This window comes from Chlamydotis macqueenii, chromosome Z (genome assembly GCF_036417535.1).
Source record: "Chlamydotis macqueenii isolate bChlMac1 chromosome Z, bChlMac1.mat, whole genome shotgun sequence".
Lineage (NCBI taxonomy): Eukaryota > Metazoa > Chordata > Aves > Otidiformes > Otididae > Chlamydotis > Chlamydotis macqueenii.
This window is the reverse complement of record NC_141593.1, coordinates 42429986-42447443: the sequence shown is the minus strand read 5'-3', so window position 1 is coordinate 42447443 and position 17458 is coordinate 42429986. Positions and strand designations below refer to the sequence as shown.

General features: G+C 41.7%; 1 protein-coding gene across 3 annotated transcripts in view; it reads left to right on the top strand.

The window, feature by feature from the left end:
• The first annotated feature begins 9090 nt into the window (after positions 1-9090).
• GOLM1 (golgi membrane protein 1) overlaps positions 9091-17458 on the top strand; it is a 37668-nt gene continuing 29300 nt past the window's right edge. Inside the window, exons 1-2 of one of the 3 annotated variants that reach the window (XM_086771147.1) lie at positions 9091-9358; positions 15577-15748. In XM_086771147.1, coding sequence (XP_086627273.1) covers positions 15620-15748 — 129 coding nt within the window. In that variant the 5' untranslated portion in view covers positions 9091-9358; positions 15577-15619. The other 2 variants (XM_086771148.1, XM_086771149.1) reach the window with 2 other exon arrangements.

Genomic DNA, 17458 nt, shown 5'->3' with positions numbered 1-17458 from the left:
GAGGATGTTTCTCATTGGTGTTTTTTGATGTATGAGATTTTGAACAGTCATTCCCAATCTATGTAGTACTTTTACAGATCAGCCTGTTGAGCTCACGTGTGCAAATACATGCAGAAGTGTTCACAGTTTTGAGAAATCCAGTATAATTGAGAAAATTCAAGATACCCATACAATCTGGTTGCTACTGTCTGGTGGTTATCTCCATACACTGCATTTTTATCTCCATTTTTATTTGCTAATTATTTCTGTCCCTTCAAACAACAGTGATGCAAAATGAATGGATTTTTTTTTCTTACAATGTGCCTGTTTGGCAGTATCAATTCTTGCAGGTTTCCAGAAGCAACGGACTGTCACAGAGGCAGTATCTAATCTGAACCTTCAGACTTTGCTGTGGTACCCACATTTTTATGGTGCAAAAACTGCAAATGCTGTTGACATTACACATTCCAAAGGTGATGCATTCTTACTGCCACTGTTACTTTGGGAGTCTAGAAATGTCATTTGCTCAATTTCACTGATATCCTGCACATACTATCTTTGAACCGCTGATGGTAAAAGGAGATTTGACTCAGTAGCCAGTGAGTTAACGTTGGCAGCAGTCTCAGCCCAAGTGTGGACAATGAGCTAGCAGCCCTAGTGGAAATGCTTTGCTTTGTCTCAGTGCTAAATCACTGGTAGGGCTGTCACTATCTATTAGCTCCCTGTTGTGTCCCATGAGATGGCAAATCAGGTTTACACACAGGCACTTGTGCCTCACAGGCTTGGGTCCCAGAATACACAGCCTTGCCTTCACATAAACAAATACCACCGTATGAAACTTGTGCTATGAACCTCTGTAAATTCAACAGAAAATACTTTTTCTTTTGTCTTGCTACTCCTGCATTTATAGATAGACTTCTTTGCTGGATAATCCTCAATATCCCACCTGCATTTCCAAAATACTTCTAGCAGTTCCCACATGACCTCTATCATTGTTTCCCCTTTTGCCCCATACCTGCAGATGCAGTACATGTACTGTGTACCAGGTAGCATGGAATTCATGTAAAGAGATGTAAATCAGCCTGTGCTTTATAGAGACCAGACCCCTGTACCAAGATGCACCATCAGAGATAAATACTGTGGCTGACAAGTAATTACACAGACAATTTATCACACATTACCATATCCTGCTACCTAGTGTGAACCCTGGCACAAAGAAGTCATAAAATGATTGTTATATCTTCTAGCTTCCTATAAGATGAAGTGAGGCAAGTTAGCCAAACCTGTACTTAGTTACCATGTTAGTTACCACTGCCTTTCCCTGCAGAACTGCAGCTTTGTGTCACTGACAGTTTTTCTAGAAAACATGGACCAAGACCATTGTTTCCTGAGTGGACATTCAAGATCTGGAGAGAGCTTTTGCAACCTTTACCCTGCTTTATGTATTTATATCGGACTAGCCATGTGCTGCCCCTAATAAATTAAGCCTCTCAGTACCCTCATTAGGTGGAAAAAGCATTATTGTTCTGACTTATTGAGGAATAAATAAGATCGACTTGTACTTTAACTGTGCACAGCAGAAGTCAAGCTAGAACCTGCGTTTTTGTAATTTCAAATAGGCCTAAGTTTTGCAATTGGCAGCCTATGTTCTAGGAAAAACAGGTTCTGCCTGTGACCTCTCCATGTGACTGTATACCAATGCACAAGGTTACAGCAAATGCCTGCAAATTTGGCAATTGGTAACATGGAAATCTGTCCATCAGCGTAACATTCATTGAAAAGCATGCATTGCATTTATTTTACTGGCTTACATATGTGGAAGCTTAAAAGGTTGAAAATAAAGCACTCAGTCTTTTATATCTTCTTTCAGAAGAGAAAAAAGTGACTTAATTCTGGCTCCATAGGTATCCAAGGTGAATGATCAAAAGTGAATACAGCTATTGCCTGCAGGTCCTACTTTTCCACAGAAAATGGCAGCAATCAATACTGAAGAGCAGCATTAATCAAAGAACCTTCCGAAGCTACCTTCAGAGATGAAAGAGATTAAACCTATGAATGAAAAACCTGTTTCTCAGAGCAGGATGAGGAAGCTGTCAACACAGCAGACACAGAAGTAAGGTGAATAGAAAGAAGTCACGCAGTGAAGCTGACAGACAATCTGGTAAGGATCCTGGACAGAGAGACCCAGCTCTCCAAGCCAACGTGTTCTTTGCTAAGGTGGCATTTTACCGCCTTCCCAGATGATAAGTAGATGTTGATTTGGTTCTAGCAGGACTAGCCTGGATTTCCCATGAAGCTGTGTGTTCTCACCAACAGCATACTGGGCATTTTCTCTAAATGAGACTGTGCAATTAAGCAAGAGAGCTGATACTCTGAGCCAAACTCGGCAGAGCTGAAGAAGCCGGAATGATGCTGCCATTTACAGAAGATATGTCCAGGGCCAGCATCCACGGTTATTCAGAGAGAGCACACAAAAGCTGGGAAAAGCAAAGAAAACCCCGTATTGTTTGCCTGTGATGATATGTCTGCCTGTGCTTCGCTAATGCAAGACTGCAGTCAGATTTCAGCTGACAATTCTTCTGAGAACCATTGTAGAAGCAAATGAACTGTTCCCTGCTTCCTATTTATTGCTTGTTTTGTTTGTGAATGCCTTGTTTTGATTTAAGACGACAAAGTGATTACCTAAATAGAAGGTTTCTACCTCTGCAGAGGCAGGGATGAGTTGGAATCCAGATTAAGCTCTCAGAAGGATTTATTTTAAAATGGAAGTAGAAAATAACACCTAATACTAATTCCTGTGTAAGCACACAATTACTCCCATTTCCAATTAGCAATTGAATTCCAGCTCAATACATAGCACTGTATGTAAATCCAGTTCTAAAGAGTAAGAGAATTAAAACATACACAACATTAGGCATGCTGCTTGGCCTAAGTAGTGAAAAGTAATGTCAATTTTTGTAGTACATATACTAGAAAATTCTCACTTCGTATGTGAATTTCAAAGCTTGTGTAGATTCAATTGTTTGTGAAAGGGTTAGTTTTTATTCAGTGTTTCAGCCTGCATCCATTTTGGTTGAAGATTCGTTGGATATATATTTTCAAGGCCAAATGACATCCTGTAAAATGCAGGCCATAGAATGACATCCAGTGACTGGATAGCCCATAAGCTTTTTTGATAAAGGATCAGACCCTGAATGTGCATGTAAGTCAGTATGCCCTTGAAAAAAATATATGCACACATATGGTGCAGAAGAAAAGATACAGTTCATATTACTTGTTGTCTGCTATTGAGAAATGTGTTGCAAATGAGGTCTTTCCTGTAATATGCTCTGCACCTCTGAAGCATGTAATGTGGATTTAAGGTGCCCTCCCTTGAGAACAGGAGACAGGAGACAGTGGAGATCATCCATCTCCCAGCAGCTGCCTTCAGCATGCCAGCCCTGTCTGATTTTGGTGTATAGTCCTGACCTAATGAAATTTTTTAAAAAGAGGTCCTGTTGTACTTTCGTGTTCATTCTTTTTGGTAATTTTATAAACCTTTTGGATGCTTAGACTACAAATGTTCATTTCTTCAGGTTAGGTGTTCAAGATGTTCAAGAGAATCACACCTTCAAAGATAGGATCCTCAGACTGTACAATGCACGACATTGCATGGATCAGATTTGTCAAGAGTAGAGAGATGTCTGGCAATTTAAGTTAATGGTACACAGAACAAAGGGAATGTGTCAAACCATTCATTGGATGCTGTGGGGAGTTATATTCCTGTTGCTTGGGATCTTCAGGAGTAATAGTACAGTAAAGCAGTTGACCTTACTCTCACCAACACATGCTTAATGCCTTTCTCAAGTAGTCTGAATTTTTGTGCCTCTGCTGGCTGACAATGATCTTCTGATATTACTTTAGCTATGGGTGTCCAGAGGGTGATCTCACTACTGGTTCTGACACTCTGTTTCTACCAGAAAGCTTTCAGTAGCTTTGAGGAAGCAGAACGATGTTTTGGATTTTTCTGGTTTGATTATTTTTTTTTAGTGAAAAGGTAATGAGAGTTGGATTGGTTTAGCTTATCATTTAGGGGAAAAAAAAAGCATGTTTGGAAACAAAGAATCCACAAAGTTTAAAGAGTTACATCTTCTCTGTCTGTCATGTGATAGGAAAACTAAAAAACACAAAAACCAAATAATCTTAGAGGATCAAACAGAAAAGAGTCTGGAAGGTAGGACTGCTAAGGAAGTCTGAAGAAGTTAGATCTATATCAGTTACTATCAGTTTAGGCATGACGTACATAAGTGTAGTTTGTTTTGTTGAAGTAAAAATCCCTCTTTCTCAGTTTGCTTTGGAGAGGAAGTGGTGAAGAGCACAGCAACAAGTCCGCTGGTGTGAAAAAAAAAAGGTGTAATCAACACCTTTAACACAGTGAAGCACTGTTTTTTATGCTTGGTCTTTTAGGATCTTTTTCCCATTGATCCCAAAAAGATGTTCTGACTAGAAAAGACACAAGGTAAAAGCTTGGCCTTTAACAAGTGAGTGACTACACTTTTTTGGCTTTGGGAGGGACAGGATTTTACTGAAGGGTCTAAAAATGAGGATCTTCTTCAACACAATGTCTCTTACATTTAATTTCTCTGTAATGTAATCCTTTCTCTTTGTTTTTTTTTTGTTTTTTTTTTAGGAGGGTTGAGGGATGAGGAGAGGGGTAGGAGGAGGGCTGTGTATTTAGACACATTCAACCTCGACAGTAAGAACAAGTTTATCGCTATGATACTATTTCGTGTGACCAAAAAGATGAATTTAAAATAATGCCCTAAATCTTGCTTCATCTAGGCCACAAGTTGGAATTATAGTTCTTCAGCATTTAGAAATCACTGTAACTGTAAAACATTGTCTTTTCTCGTTAGCTCTCGCGGCTGATCTTTTTATATGTACGTATTGTGTTTTCATAATGAGAAGAAAGAGCAGAAAATTTCAACTACTACCACCACTGTGAAAGCTTCCAGAAAAACCCAAATTCTTGTCAGTCCTTTGGTTCCAGTACAGACATGAAATATCCTCTGAAATACTACCAGTTCAAGGAGTTTTAAAAGGTAGAATACACATGACCTACAAGGTTGTAAGGGTAATAGTTAACATGGTATGTAAGTATTTTATTTTTATTTTCATTTCTTAAATATCCAGGGGTGCTACTAATATATATAAAAAAGTGAAAACTGATTGACAAAACTCACTCCACACCAGCTCTGTATCATCTCCCTGACTATGAGACAGATACTCATGTTCAAATCTAAGATTTTCAATTACTTGCCCCGGGGCTGCATGGGAACAAATGGCAGGCATGGCATTCCAATGAAAGTTCTTAAAATCTGTTCTCTCTCAGCCAGAACAATGCTTTCTTGCCTGACCAATGCAGTTAGAACAACTTTTAAAATATCTTTTAAAGATGAAGAGGCGGTGTTTCTGTAGTATTGGAGAGGTGACAAGAGAGGTGGAGCTCACATCTAACAATCTGTAGGAGTGTCTATATTCAAATAAGAATGTTCTAGTGTACCCGGGGAAATTTGGTTACAGCAGTTAGGCATTACCTGTGCATTTGTATGTACGTACAAACAACCACAGACAAGGTCAGGGGAAAAAAACGCCAACAATTTGTGAGTGAACTCCTCAGGATCAAGATTATTAAACTACTTATGCAAGGAATAGTAAGACATTTATTTTTCTCTTCCGACTGCAAGGTAGTGTGACTTGAAAAATGCACTTCCTCACAAGTAGGCAGAAAACTATGGAATTTGAAGTAAAGGCTACATCCACATCTCTCACACATGTCTAAACAGTGCAGATCAAAGGAGATATCGGCTGCTTGCATGATCAACAGATCTTACAGTTACAGTCCATTTTACAGGCACTCAGGAATTCAGGTAACATGCAAAATTGCATGGAGTCACAGAAAAGAAAACACTTTCTGGGTCTGAGTTGTACTCTACATTCAAGCCACTGAGGTAATTAACTAAAAAAACTTTCAGAAGGGTCTGAGCTAATCAAGCACAGCTTATTCAGGGGGCTGGGCTTCACTTATCCTCTCGTAGCAGTCACAACAGGATGCTTAAAAACGCTATAGCTCTTTCCCTGTGAGTTAGAAAGGTAAATAATTAGCATCCTTGTACTTCAGTTAATGAAAAAAAGCAGAAAGCAAAATTAGAAGATCTTTTCTAAAATAGAAAAGAGAAAGAGGTATTGGGGGGTTTTATCATTGTTCATTCATGGAGATATCAGGAACACCACATAAAGCACAGACACAGAACACTAGAATGGTAATATCTAAAAACTGACATTTGTACATGTCAAGCAATTATATGTCAGTCACCCCCTGGAGACATAGTATGCCCACAGCTCAGAACAGTCTTTCACGTGCATTAAATCTCCTGATTTATTCGTTCAGAAAAAAAACAGATGTACTATTTCCACAGCATTAACTGCAAAGTATTTTGTACGTCAGGTGTTTTATTTTTAGGGACATTTCAACATCTATCAAAACCTACTGCTTATAACGAAGTTTCTGTGGAGAGTCCTAGCAACATGACAAAATTCGTACGATAAACGCATCTGCTGAATAATGTTATCTTTCATGGGATAACTCTCAATGCTAAAAAAAATCGCACTACCATCCTTTTTAATGTTTCTGATGTCAATAAAAGATTATTTATTCCTTTAACATTCACTTATTTGCTGACTTTCAATTTTTGCACATGAATGTATCCCAGTTTCAGTGCTGTGACAGCTGTGTGTGTATATCTATCTATGTCAGTGATCACACATCTACTGCTGCAGTTCCAGTTAATCTAACGATAAAGAACTGTTATTATACAGACTTGTATGCTTTAATCCCTCTTTCTCAAAGCACATCTGATTTTCTTACTTCATTTTAAACAGTAGTTTTGATTTTCAAAAATACCTCAGGTACAGATACAAATTATGCAGGCGATCCACCTTCAGCAGACTTCTGCAAACTGCTCTCCTTCTAGATCATGCTCTTCAGACGCAGTATTTTGGCAGCAGTGAGTGACTAACACTCTGTCCTAGCACGTAGTGCTTCCAAGTACAAACCTGGCTTCCTTCTGAAGGCCAGCTCTGCCCTGTGTTGAGGGTCACAGTGTCTTGTGAAGCCCATATAAACAATCCCTCGTCAAGTGTACTGCTTCTAGCGCTGGTGCCAAGAGATCTTGCTGAAATCCTCAGCTCCTCTGCAGTTTAATGTATGTAGATGTACATTCCTATTGGCTTCACAGCAGCTTTAAAACACAGTTCTGAAAGACTATCGTAGCTTTGTGAATATATAGCAAACAGGAAACCATGCTGTGTGGTCTGGCTGCTGTATGAGATCCATTTTGTTCTTCTAAAACAAAAGGGCTGGTTTTCTTTCAAGAATTATTTGCTTTACCACGTCTACATTTAAAGACAAAACTTGTATTTTTGTTAGTTCTCTGTTAAAATACATGGCTATTAATTTTTAAAATAAAGATACATTTTAATTAATGTTGTATGCTCTACTAATTTTTGTGCAAGATTGGTTATAGTTTAAATTATTAATTAATAGGGAAATAAGTGATGGCTATGAATATTAAATAGAGCAGCTGGGTTTTTCTTTTTTTACGTAAGAACCATTGCTCTGCAGCATCTGAGCTTTTCACAACTTCCTCTCTGTCACTATCAGTTACTGATGTTTTCTGAAACACTGTTAAGTGATGAGCGCTAATAAATATTTTGCATTAGTTTTGTCACCATCAATGTGTTTAAACGTTCTTCTAATCACTTTTTTTCAAGCTGCATAGTGCCGTATTTTTTTAACTGAAGTTAATTTTTCCTCATTGGATCCATACTGCTGGACTTAACAAAACCTTCACTCTCCCCATTAAAGATAGGCTTTGACGTAATAAGGTTTTGAGACTTGTCAGTTATTTCCATAGCTAAATGTTTCCCCCCGGCCTCAGTCTTGTGGACAGAACTGTCTCACCTCAAGACAACTTCATGAGACAGCGAAAAGAATGTCTGCAGAATGTTTGGCTGCCTGAAACCAAGCAGGGCAGAATCAGTCAATTGGTGGTCCCATCTGCAGACAGTCCTCATTTTTTTTTCTGCCTGCAGAGTTATTCCTAATGAATATTTTTATTGGTGTTTATTTTGAATGTCTTCTTGTCTTACAGAGAAAGATGAATGAGCTCTTTTCTGAGTCTCGTGCTGTTTTTACAAATCTCAACAAAGAGTTCAGTTCCCTAAACATATGAAGCCTTGTTTTTAGTCAAATTATAACTCCAGACTTCGGCTGTACTAGGCTGCTGAAGAAGGATACACTTTTCCTTAAAAATTGAAAAAGAAGGGAAAAAAGCTCCACTTGGGAAATCACGTATCTCCCCAACAAGAGGGATGCGACCCAACGCACCTTTGAACATGTAAGAAAAATTTCTGTTTCTAATCTAGACAAAGATATTGTATGAATTATTAAAAATAATTAATCATCTGTTCTGTCCCATGAAAAAAAAGATGAACTGCAGGTCTTACATTTTTAAGTTCGTGCTCTTTGTTCAGTCAGAAATGTCAATTTTTTTTAAATCTACCATGCCATTAAGGATGTCGAAATAGTAGCTTCTACCGAAGGCTAGTAAATTCTTTTACATTTTCCATAGCCTACAACTGCTGATGCAGCAATTTTTAGACTCTGCTTTCACTCTGCCTTCCACTTGCAAAAGCCAACAGGCAGGAACAACGTGCAGATCTGGATGGTGGGAAGCATCCAGCTGGGTCAATAACCATGGAAGAAACACGCTGCCGCACTTTTTTTTTCCTTTGAAATCTCTGAACGAAGAAAATACCCACTTCACCTATTCGGCTGTCAAACACGAATATTAAAACCGGCTTCCTGAGCCCTGTTTCACTCTATTTCAGCGGTTTCGGACACCCAGCTGTTCCCGCACGTCGCTTTCCAGGCCCTCCAGCGCCCGCGCTCAGCACGGGGATCCCGCACCCCGGCTCAATCGCTGGTGGCGGGCTCTGCCCCGGCTCCGCGGCCGGCACGGCGGGGAGCGGGGGGAAGCGGCTGCACGGCGGGTCGCCGCAAGCGGGCGGGGCTGTGGGGCTCCGCCGCCGCCCAGACCCCGGCCGCTCCTCGGGCGGAGGCGTCGGTGGGACGGGGCTGGGCGACGGCTGCCCCCACGGCCGCCAGACTTCCTCCACGCCCGCACTTCCTGCCCTGCCCGGCCCAGTCCGGTCCGGCCCGGCCCGGCCCTGTCCACGGTGCCTACGGCCGCCACCGCTCTCCCTTCGCAGCGAGCGCCGGGGGCTGCGGGCGGCGCGGAACCGGCCGCTGCCTTCCTGCTCGGCGCGGAGCGGTGAGGTGAGGGGAAGGGAGCGAAGCGGCGGGGAGGCGAGGTGAGCGGCCCCCGCCGCTGCCCGCGGGGCCGGGGCTGCCGGGAGTCCCGTCCCCCCGCACGGCGGCCTCTGCGGCGGCTGAGGCGGGCGACCCGGCCCGGGCGGCACGGCGTGAGGGACTCTGGGCCGCGGCCTGCCGCCGCTTGGCCGCCTCTGTCCTGCCGGGCTCAGCCGGCTCCAGCAGCCGGTGGCGGCGGCCGCTGCTCTCGGCGGGAGGCGGGCGGTGAGGCCGGCGGCGCGGGCGGCTCCGTGCGGGGGGGAACGTCCGGCCCGCAGCGGGGGTGGGATGGTGGCGGGGCGGTTGGCCCGGGCTCAGCTTGAGGGCAGACCTGACGCTAACAGAGTTTTGTTACTCTGCTGCTTCTTCGGTCAGTCTTCCCTGTTTATTTTTTTTTTTTTTTTTTTTTTTTTTTTTTTTTTTTGCACAGGGAAGCGTATTGAGCCCACACCAGCTCTGGATGTTCACAGCAGAGGTAGAAATCATGATGATGTTAAAAGCCCGTAAGGAGGTGGGGTGTGAGATGGTCTCCTCCAGGCTCCCCTTCCCGGCAAAGGTCAGGCCAGGTGGTCTGTCGAGGTCCCTTCCCACCGGGGCTGTGCCCTGAAGCTCTTCACCCTCCTCCTTCGGAGCCGGCCCCGCTTCAGCCAGCTCCCCGCTTTCCCTCCGGCGGGCAGAGCTGTGGGGTCTCTCTCTTCTTGCCCTCGCTGGGGTGGCTTTTCCCAAGTTCATGCCTCCAGAGGCGTTCCCAGCCCTGCTTGGTGGAGCGTTTGCCCCATCTCCTCAGAAATTTCGGTTCAGCTGTTGCATGCACAATAAATACTGGGTTTGTTTCCTGCACCCAGGAGGTTTACCTTACTTTGCTTTCTTGGCTTCCCTTGTCATCTTGAAGATGGGAGTAGCTGATCAGGTTTTTGATTAGCCATGCGCGGGTTTTTAATTAACGTTGCTCTTGGTTTGAGTCTTCTTAAGTGGCCCTTCATCTTACACCTTAACAGCACTTTGCTCATCAAGAACTGTTTGCAATGTTGATTTTTTTTTTTTTTTGTTTTTTTTTTGTTTTTTTTTTCCCTAGGGGGAGGTTTGTGTGTTTTACAGTGAAACCATATGCGTAGTGTCACAAGTGGGTGGGGTGGATGGTAGCAATTCTGTGGTTTTCTCACCACATATCTAAACTTATGGTACTCCGTTCCCTCTTGTCTTCTTTTAAGATCAAGTGGGTGTCCTTGTAATTGTGATCCTAACAAGACAGATTGTGTTGTATGGAAAAAATATCCAGAACAAACAATTTTCCTGAAAAGAAATGAGCAATCTGACAAACTGTTGAAATCCTTCTGGTGTATAAGTTTGCTTGTTCAATTTTGTTTCCCTACCCAGTATTTTCAGATGGTAGTAGTATTGTCTACAAGTACACCTAGGCAGCATGTCTGGAAGCCTTGTGTGGTTATTTTAGAAGATTCTGTCAAGTTACCTTTGGCTACCTAGCTTCCTTCATCAGAACAGATACATACCTTAACCTCTGGCATCTTTTTAGCTACACGCCAATATGGGGTTTCTCTTTAATCAGATAAAGGGCAGGATGTTGTGGGTGATTAGTTATTAACTGCTTGGAAAGTGCTTATTTGAAAGACGAGACACTTCCCAATTTGAAAAATAATTAGTGGAGGAGGGGTAACAGTCACCCTCCACCTAAACAGATAACCGTTTTTCAGTATTTTCATACTCTTCTCCTCTGTTACTTGTAGTTTAAAATGCATTAGAAATGGAAGACCTGAGATCTGGATTGAGTGTCAAATGATGGTTATTCCTGACGTGGATAAGAGCGCAGCTGCTAAACATGTTGTGCCATACATCCTTCTCCCCTTCCCGTACCTGTGAAAAGTGTAACTTGATAGTTTGAACAAATAGTGACTCAGTGACATCCTGCAGCATCTGTGTTTGACTTTTTTTTTTTTTTTGGTGGTTGCCACTTTGAAGGGAGTCAGTCGTCCAAAGTAAGGAAGTTTGAAAAGTGGTTGTTGCTAAAAGTTTCAGGAGTTTTTTGTTGTGTTTCTTCTTTCAGCCTGCCGTTTGTGGATTCCTGTGAAAGGTATTCAGAAAGCTTGTGGTCAGCAGGTTTGAATTCATTGTACAAACTTTAAATCTCCATTGGAAAAATGTTTGTTTGACCTCTTTTGACTTGCAAACTTGGGGAATAAACCAGCCCCAGTGTTTTCACCCCAAACACCTGCAAACAGCTGCAGAGGATGGTAAGAAATCTGTGTGCTGTATTTTGTGATAATGTATTAGACCTGGTTTCTGACGCCTGTAGGCAGCTGGTGTACCCTTGAAAGCAAAAAGGTTGCTCGAGCTCGAACTGGTTCTTGCCGTGCAACTGTGAGTGGTGGGTAATGTCCAGCCGTGAGTGAGAACCAACAATTGGATTTATCTTTCAGGGATGATCACTATTGTATGTTAACTATATGTAAAACTAAAAAGGAAAGGTTTTAACTCATTTAACTCCATTTCCACCTACCCCCAAACCATCACCTTTTTTTTGGAAGACTGGGCGCACAAGTGTTGTCTCTCTGATTCACTTTTTTAAGAATTACCTTTTTTTAGTGTGAAGGTTTTGTTTTGTTATGTTTTGTTTTAAATAAAACCAAGTTTCTAGTGCCTTTTAGTCTGATTTAGTTGTGTCTGGGTATAAGTAACTAACTGTTGTCAATGCAAGAGGTTTTGATTAGCTTGCTTGGTAAAGCTGGTATATTTTTATTCAGGCAGTCAGACATAGGAATTTCATGGCAATATCTAAAAAAAATTGGTAATTTCTTCCAGAATTTTACTTAGAAGTGGGGGAGGAATCCTAAAAAGATGGGGATAGTACTATTGTATATCTGTGGGGGCGTCCGTCGCTGGGAGGAGATTTCCCCAGCCTGGGCAGAGCAGTTACCTGTTGACTAGTATGGCCGGGATGGGGTTGTGTGTCCTCTCAGTGCTGTCCAGTAGCCCTTGGGTCCTTGTTTTCTTTCTTCCTTTTTGTCTCTGGTTATGGCCCCGCCTTTTCAAAGGGGTTTTCATAAGGGTCTGGCCTCACTTGGAGGCGTAGACCTCCAAGTAAGATGTATCTTTGTTTTTCGGTGGTTGCTCCAGCTGCACGTGGTCCTCACATGCTACTCTGTCTTACGCTGGCTTTGTACCATGCGGTGGTGGGTGGTGGACGAGGCGGTCGGTCGGTAGGCAGGCAGGGGATGAGGGACCTCTTTTGCTCACCCTGGCTGTGCGCTTCATCAGTTCTGCTTGCTCCCACTCGGCACATCTTGTCCAAATACGCAGAGCTTGACCTTGTGAACAGAGAGACTTGGCTTTCCTTCTGGGAGTCTGAAATGCACAAATTGTTTTGCTCTGTCTTTGCCTCTGACGTTTTATTCTTGAGACTTAGTTGGCACGGTTGATAATTATCTCTAGCGGAAGATTGCTAGATACCAGCTATCCTGCTTCAGCTGAGTACAGTAAAAGAAGGAATTGCTCAGACTGATAGTATATTAATATAGGAAATAAAAGTATGCTGTATGTTAATTTGTTTGAATATCGCAGAGTCTAAAACATCTCCCTCTCAATGAAGCACTGCTAAGCTGGCAAAGTGGAAGGATGAAATCTGCTGTTCAGAAGTCAGGAATTCTATGCTCTACCAAATGTAGAGCATTATGCCTGTGATACAGCATCTCGTTTTCACATCTGCAGTAAACATCCGTGAAAGACGATTCCTTCACGTTCAGTAAAATCGCTTTCTTACCCATAAAATCAGAAACGTATTTTATTTTCAGCTCAAATAACTGTGCCAAACCAGATGTTTTCTGGGGTGTTGGACTAGATGACCTTTGAAGGTCCCTTCCAACTCTAACCATTCTATGATTCTATGATTCTAAAATGGCCTGTACAAACACATTTCCATGTAAATGTACTTACTGAGCTGTTTTGCTTATCTTTGCTCCAAAATGTGAGCGTATATGTATCAATGATAGAAAGTGAGATAGCTTTTATTTTTAAACTGATGTGAGAGGGAATATAAAAATTGCAGCTGAGCTAACGTTTTGTATCTGCACTGTTCAGATGGAAGATCCTTTTGTGTGTTTTCTCTCCTCTTCCTTTTGACTTTCCTTCTGTTGAATATAAAAATATATTCCCAATTAACATAAATTATGTAAGGACAAACAACGCTGGATTTTCTAGAGAGAACAATATATTGAAGTCAAACATGCTTTAGTGAAATCAACGCTTTCTTGCTTGCTGTCATGGTTTAACCTCAGTCAGCAAACAAGTCCTGTGCAGCCACTTGTTCACTCTCGTACCTCCCAGAAGGATAGGGAAGAGAATCAGAAAGATGGCTGCAAAATGCACGTGTTTCTGCAGTTCTTAGCTTTGTATTTGAAATTTGTGCATATCTCTGTGTGTGTTTTAGTCTTGATTTCATCTTGATTTTTTTGCTGTACCACAAAAATGCATGGTTTGTCCCCATGCCGTTGCTTTTTCTGTTGACCTTACCTCAGTGGTATGTGGGCGCGTGGATGTCCACTAGAGCTGTGCTGAATGTGTCAGTTTGCACCATAGCTGAGATATGCTTAGGCCAGAAACTTGGGCCTCGTGTGTTGGACCTGTGCAGCTACGTGCACTTTTTTGTTTTTTGGGGGGGTTGTGGTTTTTTGTGTGTGTAAGTGCACAAAGAGGCAGCATTTTCAGGAAGCCACACTTTAGTCTTAGGCTCCGTATATACCCCATCCCCAAATATAAACAAATTAAAAAACTTTTCAAATTAACAAATAGATTTGAAACCTTCACCAGTCTGGCAGTATTGTGCACTCCCTGTTGAGAAAAGATGAAGCCGGGTTTTATCTTAAATTGCACACAAGGAGAGGATTTTGCAGAGGGTGCATGTGCACACTTAGGTGTAGGTGAGCTGTTGAAGGGCTTAAGTGCTGGACATACAGAAGAATCAGCATTTCTGGCCCTGCTAACTGCTGGCATCACCTTCTTCCGCTGTGACTACGGTGTATGTCCACATGTAAACCCTTTGTAAGTTGCTACCATTTATTAATTTTTAAATACTTCACAACCTGTGAATTGCATCCACAGGAAAGAAGTTGGTTTATTTGAGGGCATGCACCTTGAGAGACTGTGCAATGTATTAATAGTAAATTTACCCATTTCAGATTTAGTTAGTGTCTTATGATGCATTTGTGTTTGCTGTTTGTTTGATCTTCTGTGCTTATTTTTGTTGACTTTTGTCTGCAGGAGTGCAAAAAGAAGAAAAGTTGATCTCGGTTTACACGACAGCAATCTATTACAAACTATATCCAGGATTTCTGGTGGATTTTGAAGATTCATTGAGCTAGATACTGTTGCACTCATTAAGACCAGATTTTGTCATCCCATAGGATGAACATGGCCTGGTTCAAAGACAATTGCCCCTTGCCCCCTCTTTTCTGTTAAGATGGGCTGTTGCACAGAAACAACCCAAGTCTCAATAGCAACCAGTAATACCCTTTGTACTACTCGTTCATTAAAGCGAGGTTATTTATTTTCTGTTAGGAGCAGAGAAAGCAGCTGAGGATCAAAACAAACATTGCTTAATATGATTTACTGTTGAAATCAACAAAGCATCTTATTTTTTTTATTTTTTTTTTATTTTTTTATTTTCCTTAAAGTAATTTGGGATTTATTTATTCACAGGTTTGGAAGCAAAAAGTTAAAATATTATTGTCAGCGGGATAAGCAGAAACTTCGGAAGTTTGGGGAAGCAAAGTGCAAATTACCCCTGAAACAGCGAGACTAAGTTTATTGTCTGACTAAATGAGATAACAAGGAATCTATCCTCTGTTTGTAACCAGTGTTGTCTATTTAGCTTTTTGGGTGGACTGTATGATGAAAGGATGGCTAGTTTGTTCTGTTTATTGCAGATTTTGTTTCTATTGTTAGGAATATTCAAGAGTTCCCCCTCAAGTCCATTTGAAGCTTTATGTACAAACTAATAGCACGAGATGGCCTTTCTTCATCCTTCAGATGGAGATACCTAGAGCATATGCCTTCCTTGCTTGGTGTAGTCCCTTCAGCTGACAGCTGTTGTGTTATTGCAGTAAAGGTTTCACTGTGTGTGTAAAATAGCTGTAGTGGAGGATGCAATATAACATGTCTATTTTAATTTGCAGGTTTCCACACTGTTGTGGTTCTTTGGGTTTGTTTTTTCTTGAAATGGTAGGGCTAGGAAGCAGCTGCCGAGGGATGAAGTCTCCACCTCTTCTCGTGGCTGCGCTCGTGGCGTGCATTGTTGTTTTGAGTTTCAATTACTGGATTGCAAGTTCTCGCAGCGTGGATCTGCAGGTAACTTTCCTATTGCTCTGCATGTCGTTTTGTACTTGTGTGTTTAATAAATGGTCCACAATGAGAAGGATGCTTCCCCTGCATGTAGTAGTCCAGGAGCTTCAACTTGTTTTAGGAAATTTCACAAATATTACAGTTGTTGCTCATCAGTAGTGGGGGATGGGGAGGATGGGAGGAATGCTTGTTTTGCGGATGAGGGGAACCCAAAACTTGAAGACTTGCTTATGTGGTACTTATTACTTCTGCTTACACAAAGCATTCAGCTATCTTGTGCTGTTTCAGTTTACAGATGTGGCAAATACCATCCTCTTGTTTTTGTTCCTAAGTGTACACTGAGACATTTTTTTTTTTCCTTACATACCCATAAGGTGGTATGCATGCTTTCCCACCAAGTACAAGGAATTTGTGTTTCTTAGAAACCTGTCCTAAAGAGGCCACACAACTTGCATGGAATAATTACCTTGTCTGCTGTTTTTCTAATGGTAACAGTATTTTCTGTGGCTGTTGATCTTAGATTTTAATCCTTTCTGGAGCATGCATTCTGAAGTTGAGGAGTATGTGAATAAAGTTTCTAGTTTGTGACAATGTGTGCCAGATGGTTCTTTTTTTTTGTTTTTGTTTGTTTGTTTTTAACAGGGAAACCTAAAAGCTAACCACCTGGTGATAAAACATGGCTGGTGAGAGCTCCTCACAAGTTTTTTCACTGAATTTTTGTCCTCTTTGTAATTGAGCCTGATTTTAGTACAGTTGACAGCTGTAGGAATTGAACTCCTGTTTCACCTCAGAGTGAGCACTGTTCAAACAGGACACGTGTCTCTGGCCATGTGGTTAAGAAGTGTGTCTTAGCTTTCCCTAGGTGGAGGATATGATGCCCTGTCTTCAGGGACTCTGGTTGTCCCTTATCTTCCCTTTAGTCAGCAGTCTCAGGATGGTGGCTACCTGCAGGTAGTAACTGGGTCGGTACAGCTGAAGCTTTGCTGCATGGCTGTGAGGCAGATGATAGTGAGGAAAATAAGCTACCATGCTAGTTAGCTTGAAAATCGTTTCACTTCTATGTAGTCATGCACTCTGAATGAAAGCAAAACATAGCTGAAGGCGCAGATGGAGCTTCTATAGCACTCTGTCAGCCCATTACTTTCTTGTCAAGACTTTGCAGCTATTATGACTGAAACGATAAGTGCTTTTCTTTGTGCTTCTAGCTAAACTGCAGGTCTTTTCCCTGCCCCCATCCTATGCCTCCTCTCTGTTCTCTCGCTTTCTGTGGCAGAGAAGCAGAGTAGGCGGGCAGTAATACACTTCATGCTGTGGTGTAAGAAGATTTGATCAATTTTCCTGGAGTCTTGGAAGATGCACAATTTTTGTTATGTCTATTTTTTAATCTATCTGGAATCCCCAGGTCTTTCTATCTGGGTAAATTCTGTTGATACTCCCCCTCTTCCCCCTGTGCCCCTCACATGTCTTTGTACTCTTCCTTGCTGCCAAAGAGCGATATTTAGTCCAAAATGTTTAGAAACAGTATCCTGCAAAACTAAATTGGTACTTTGGTTTTTTTTTTGTGAGGGTGTTTTGTGTTTCTTTTTAAGCTCGAGTACGGAGGCAGCTTTGCATTTCTCTTATCTTTGAAATTTTGATAGTGTCTACAAAATAGTCTGTACTGGTAATTTATGTAAAACTGAGATGTGACACGGCTGACACCAGTACTTTGACATT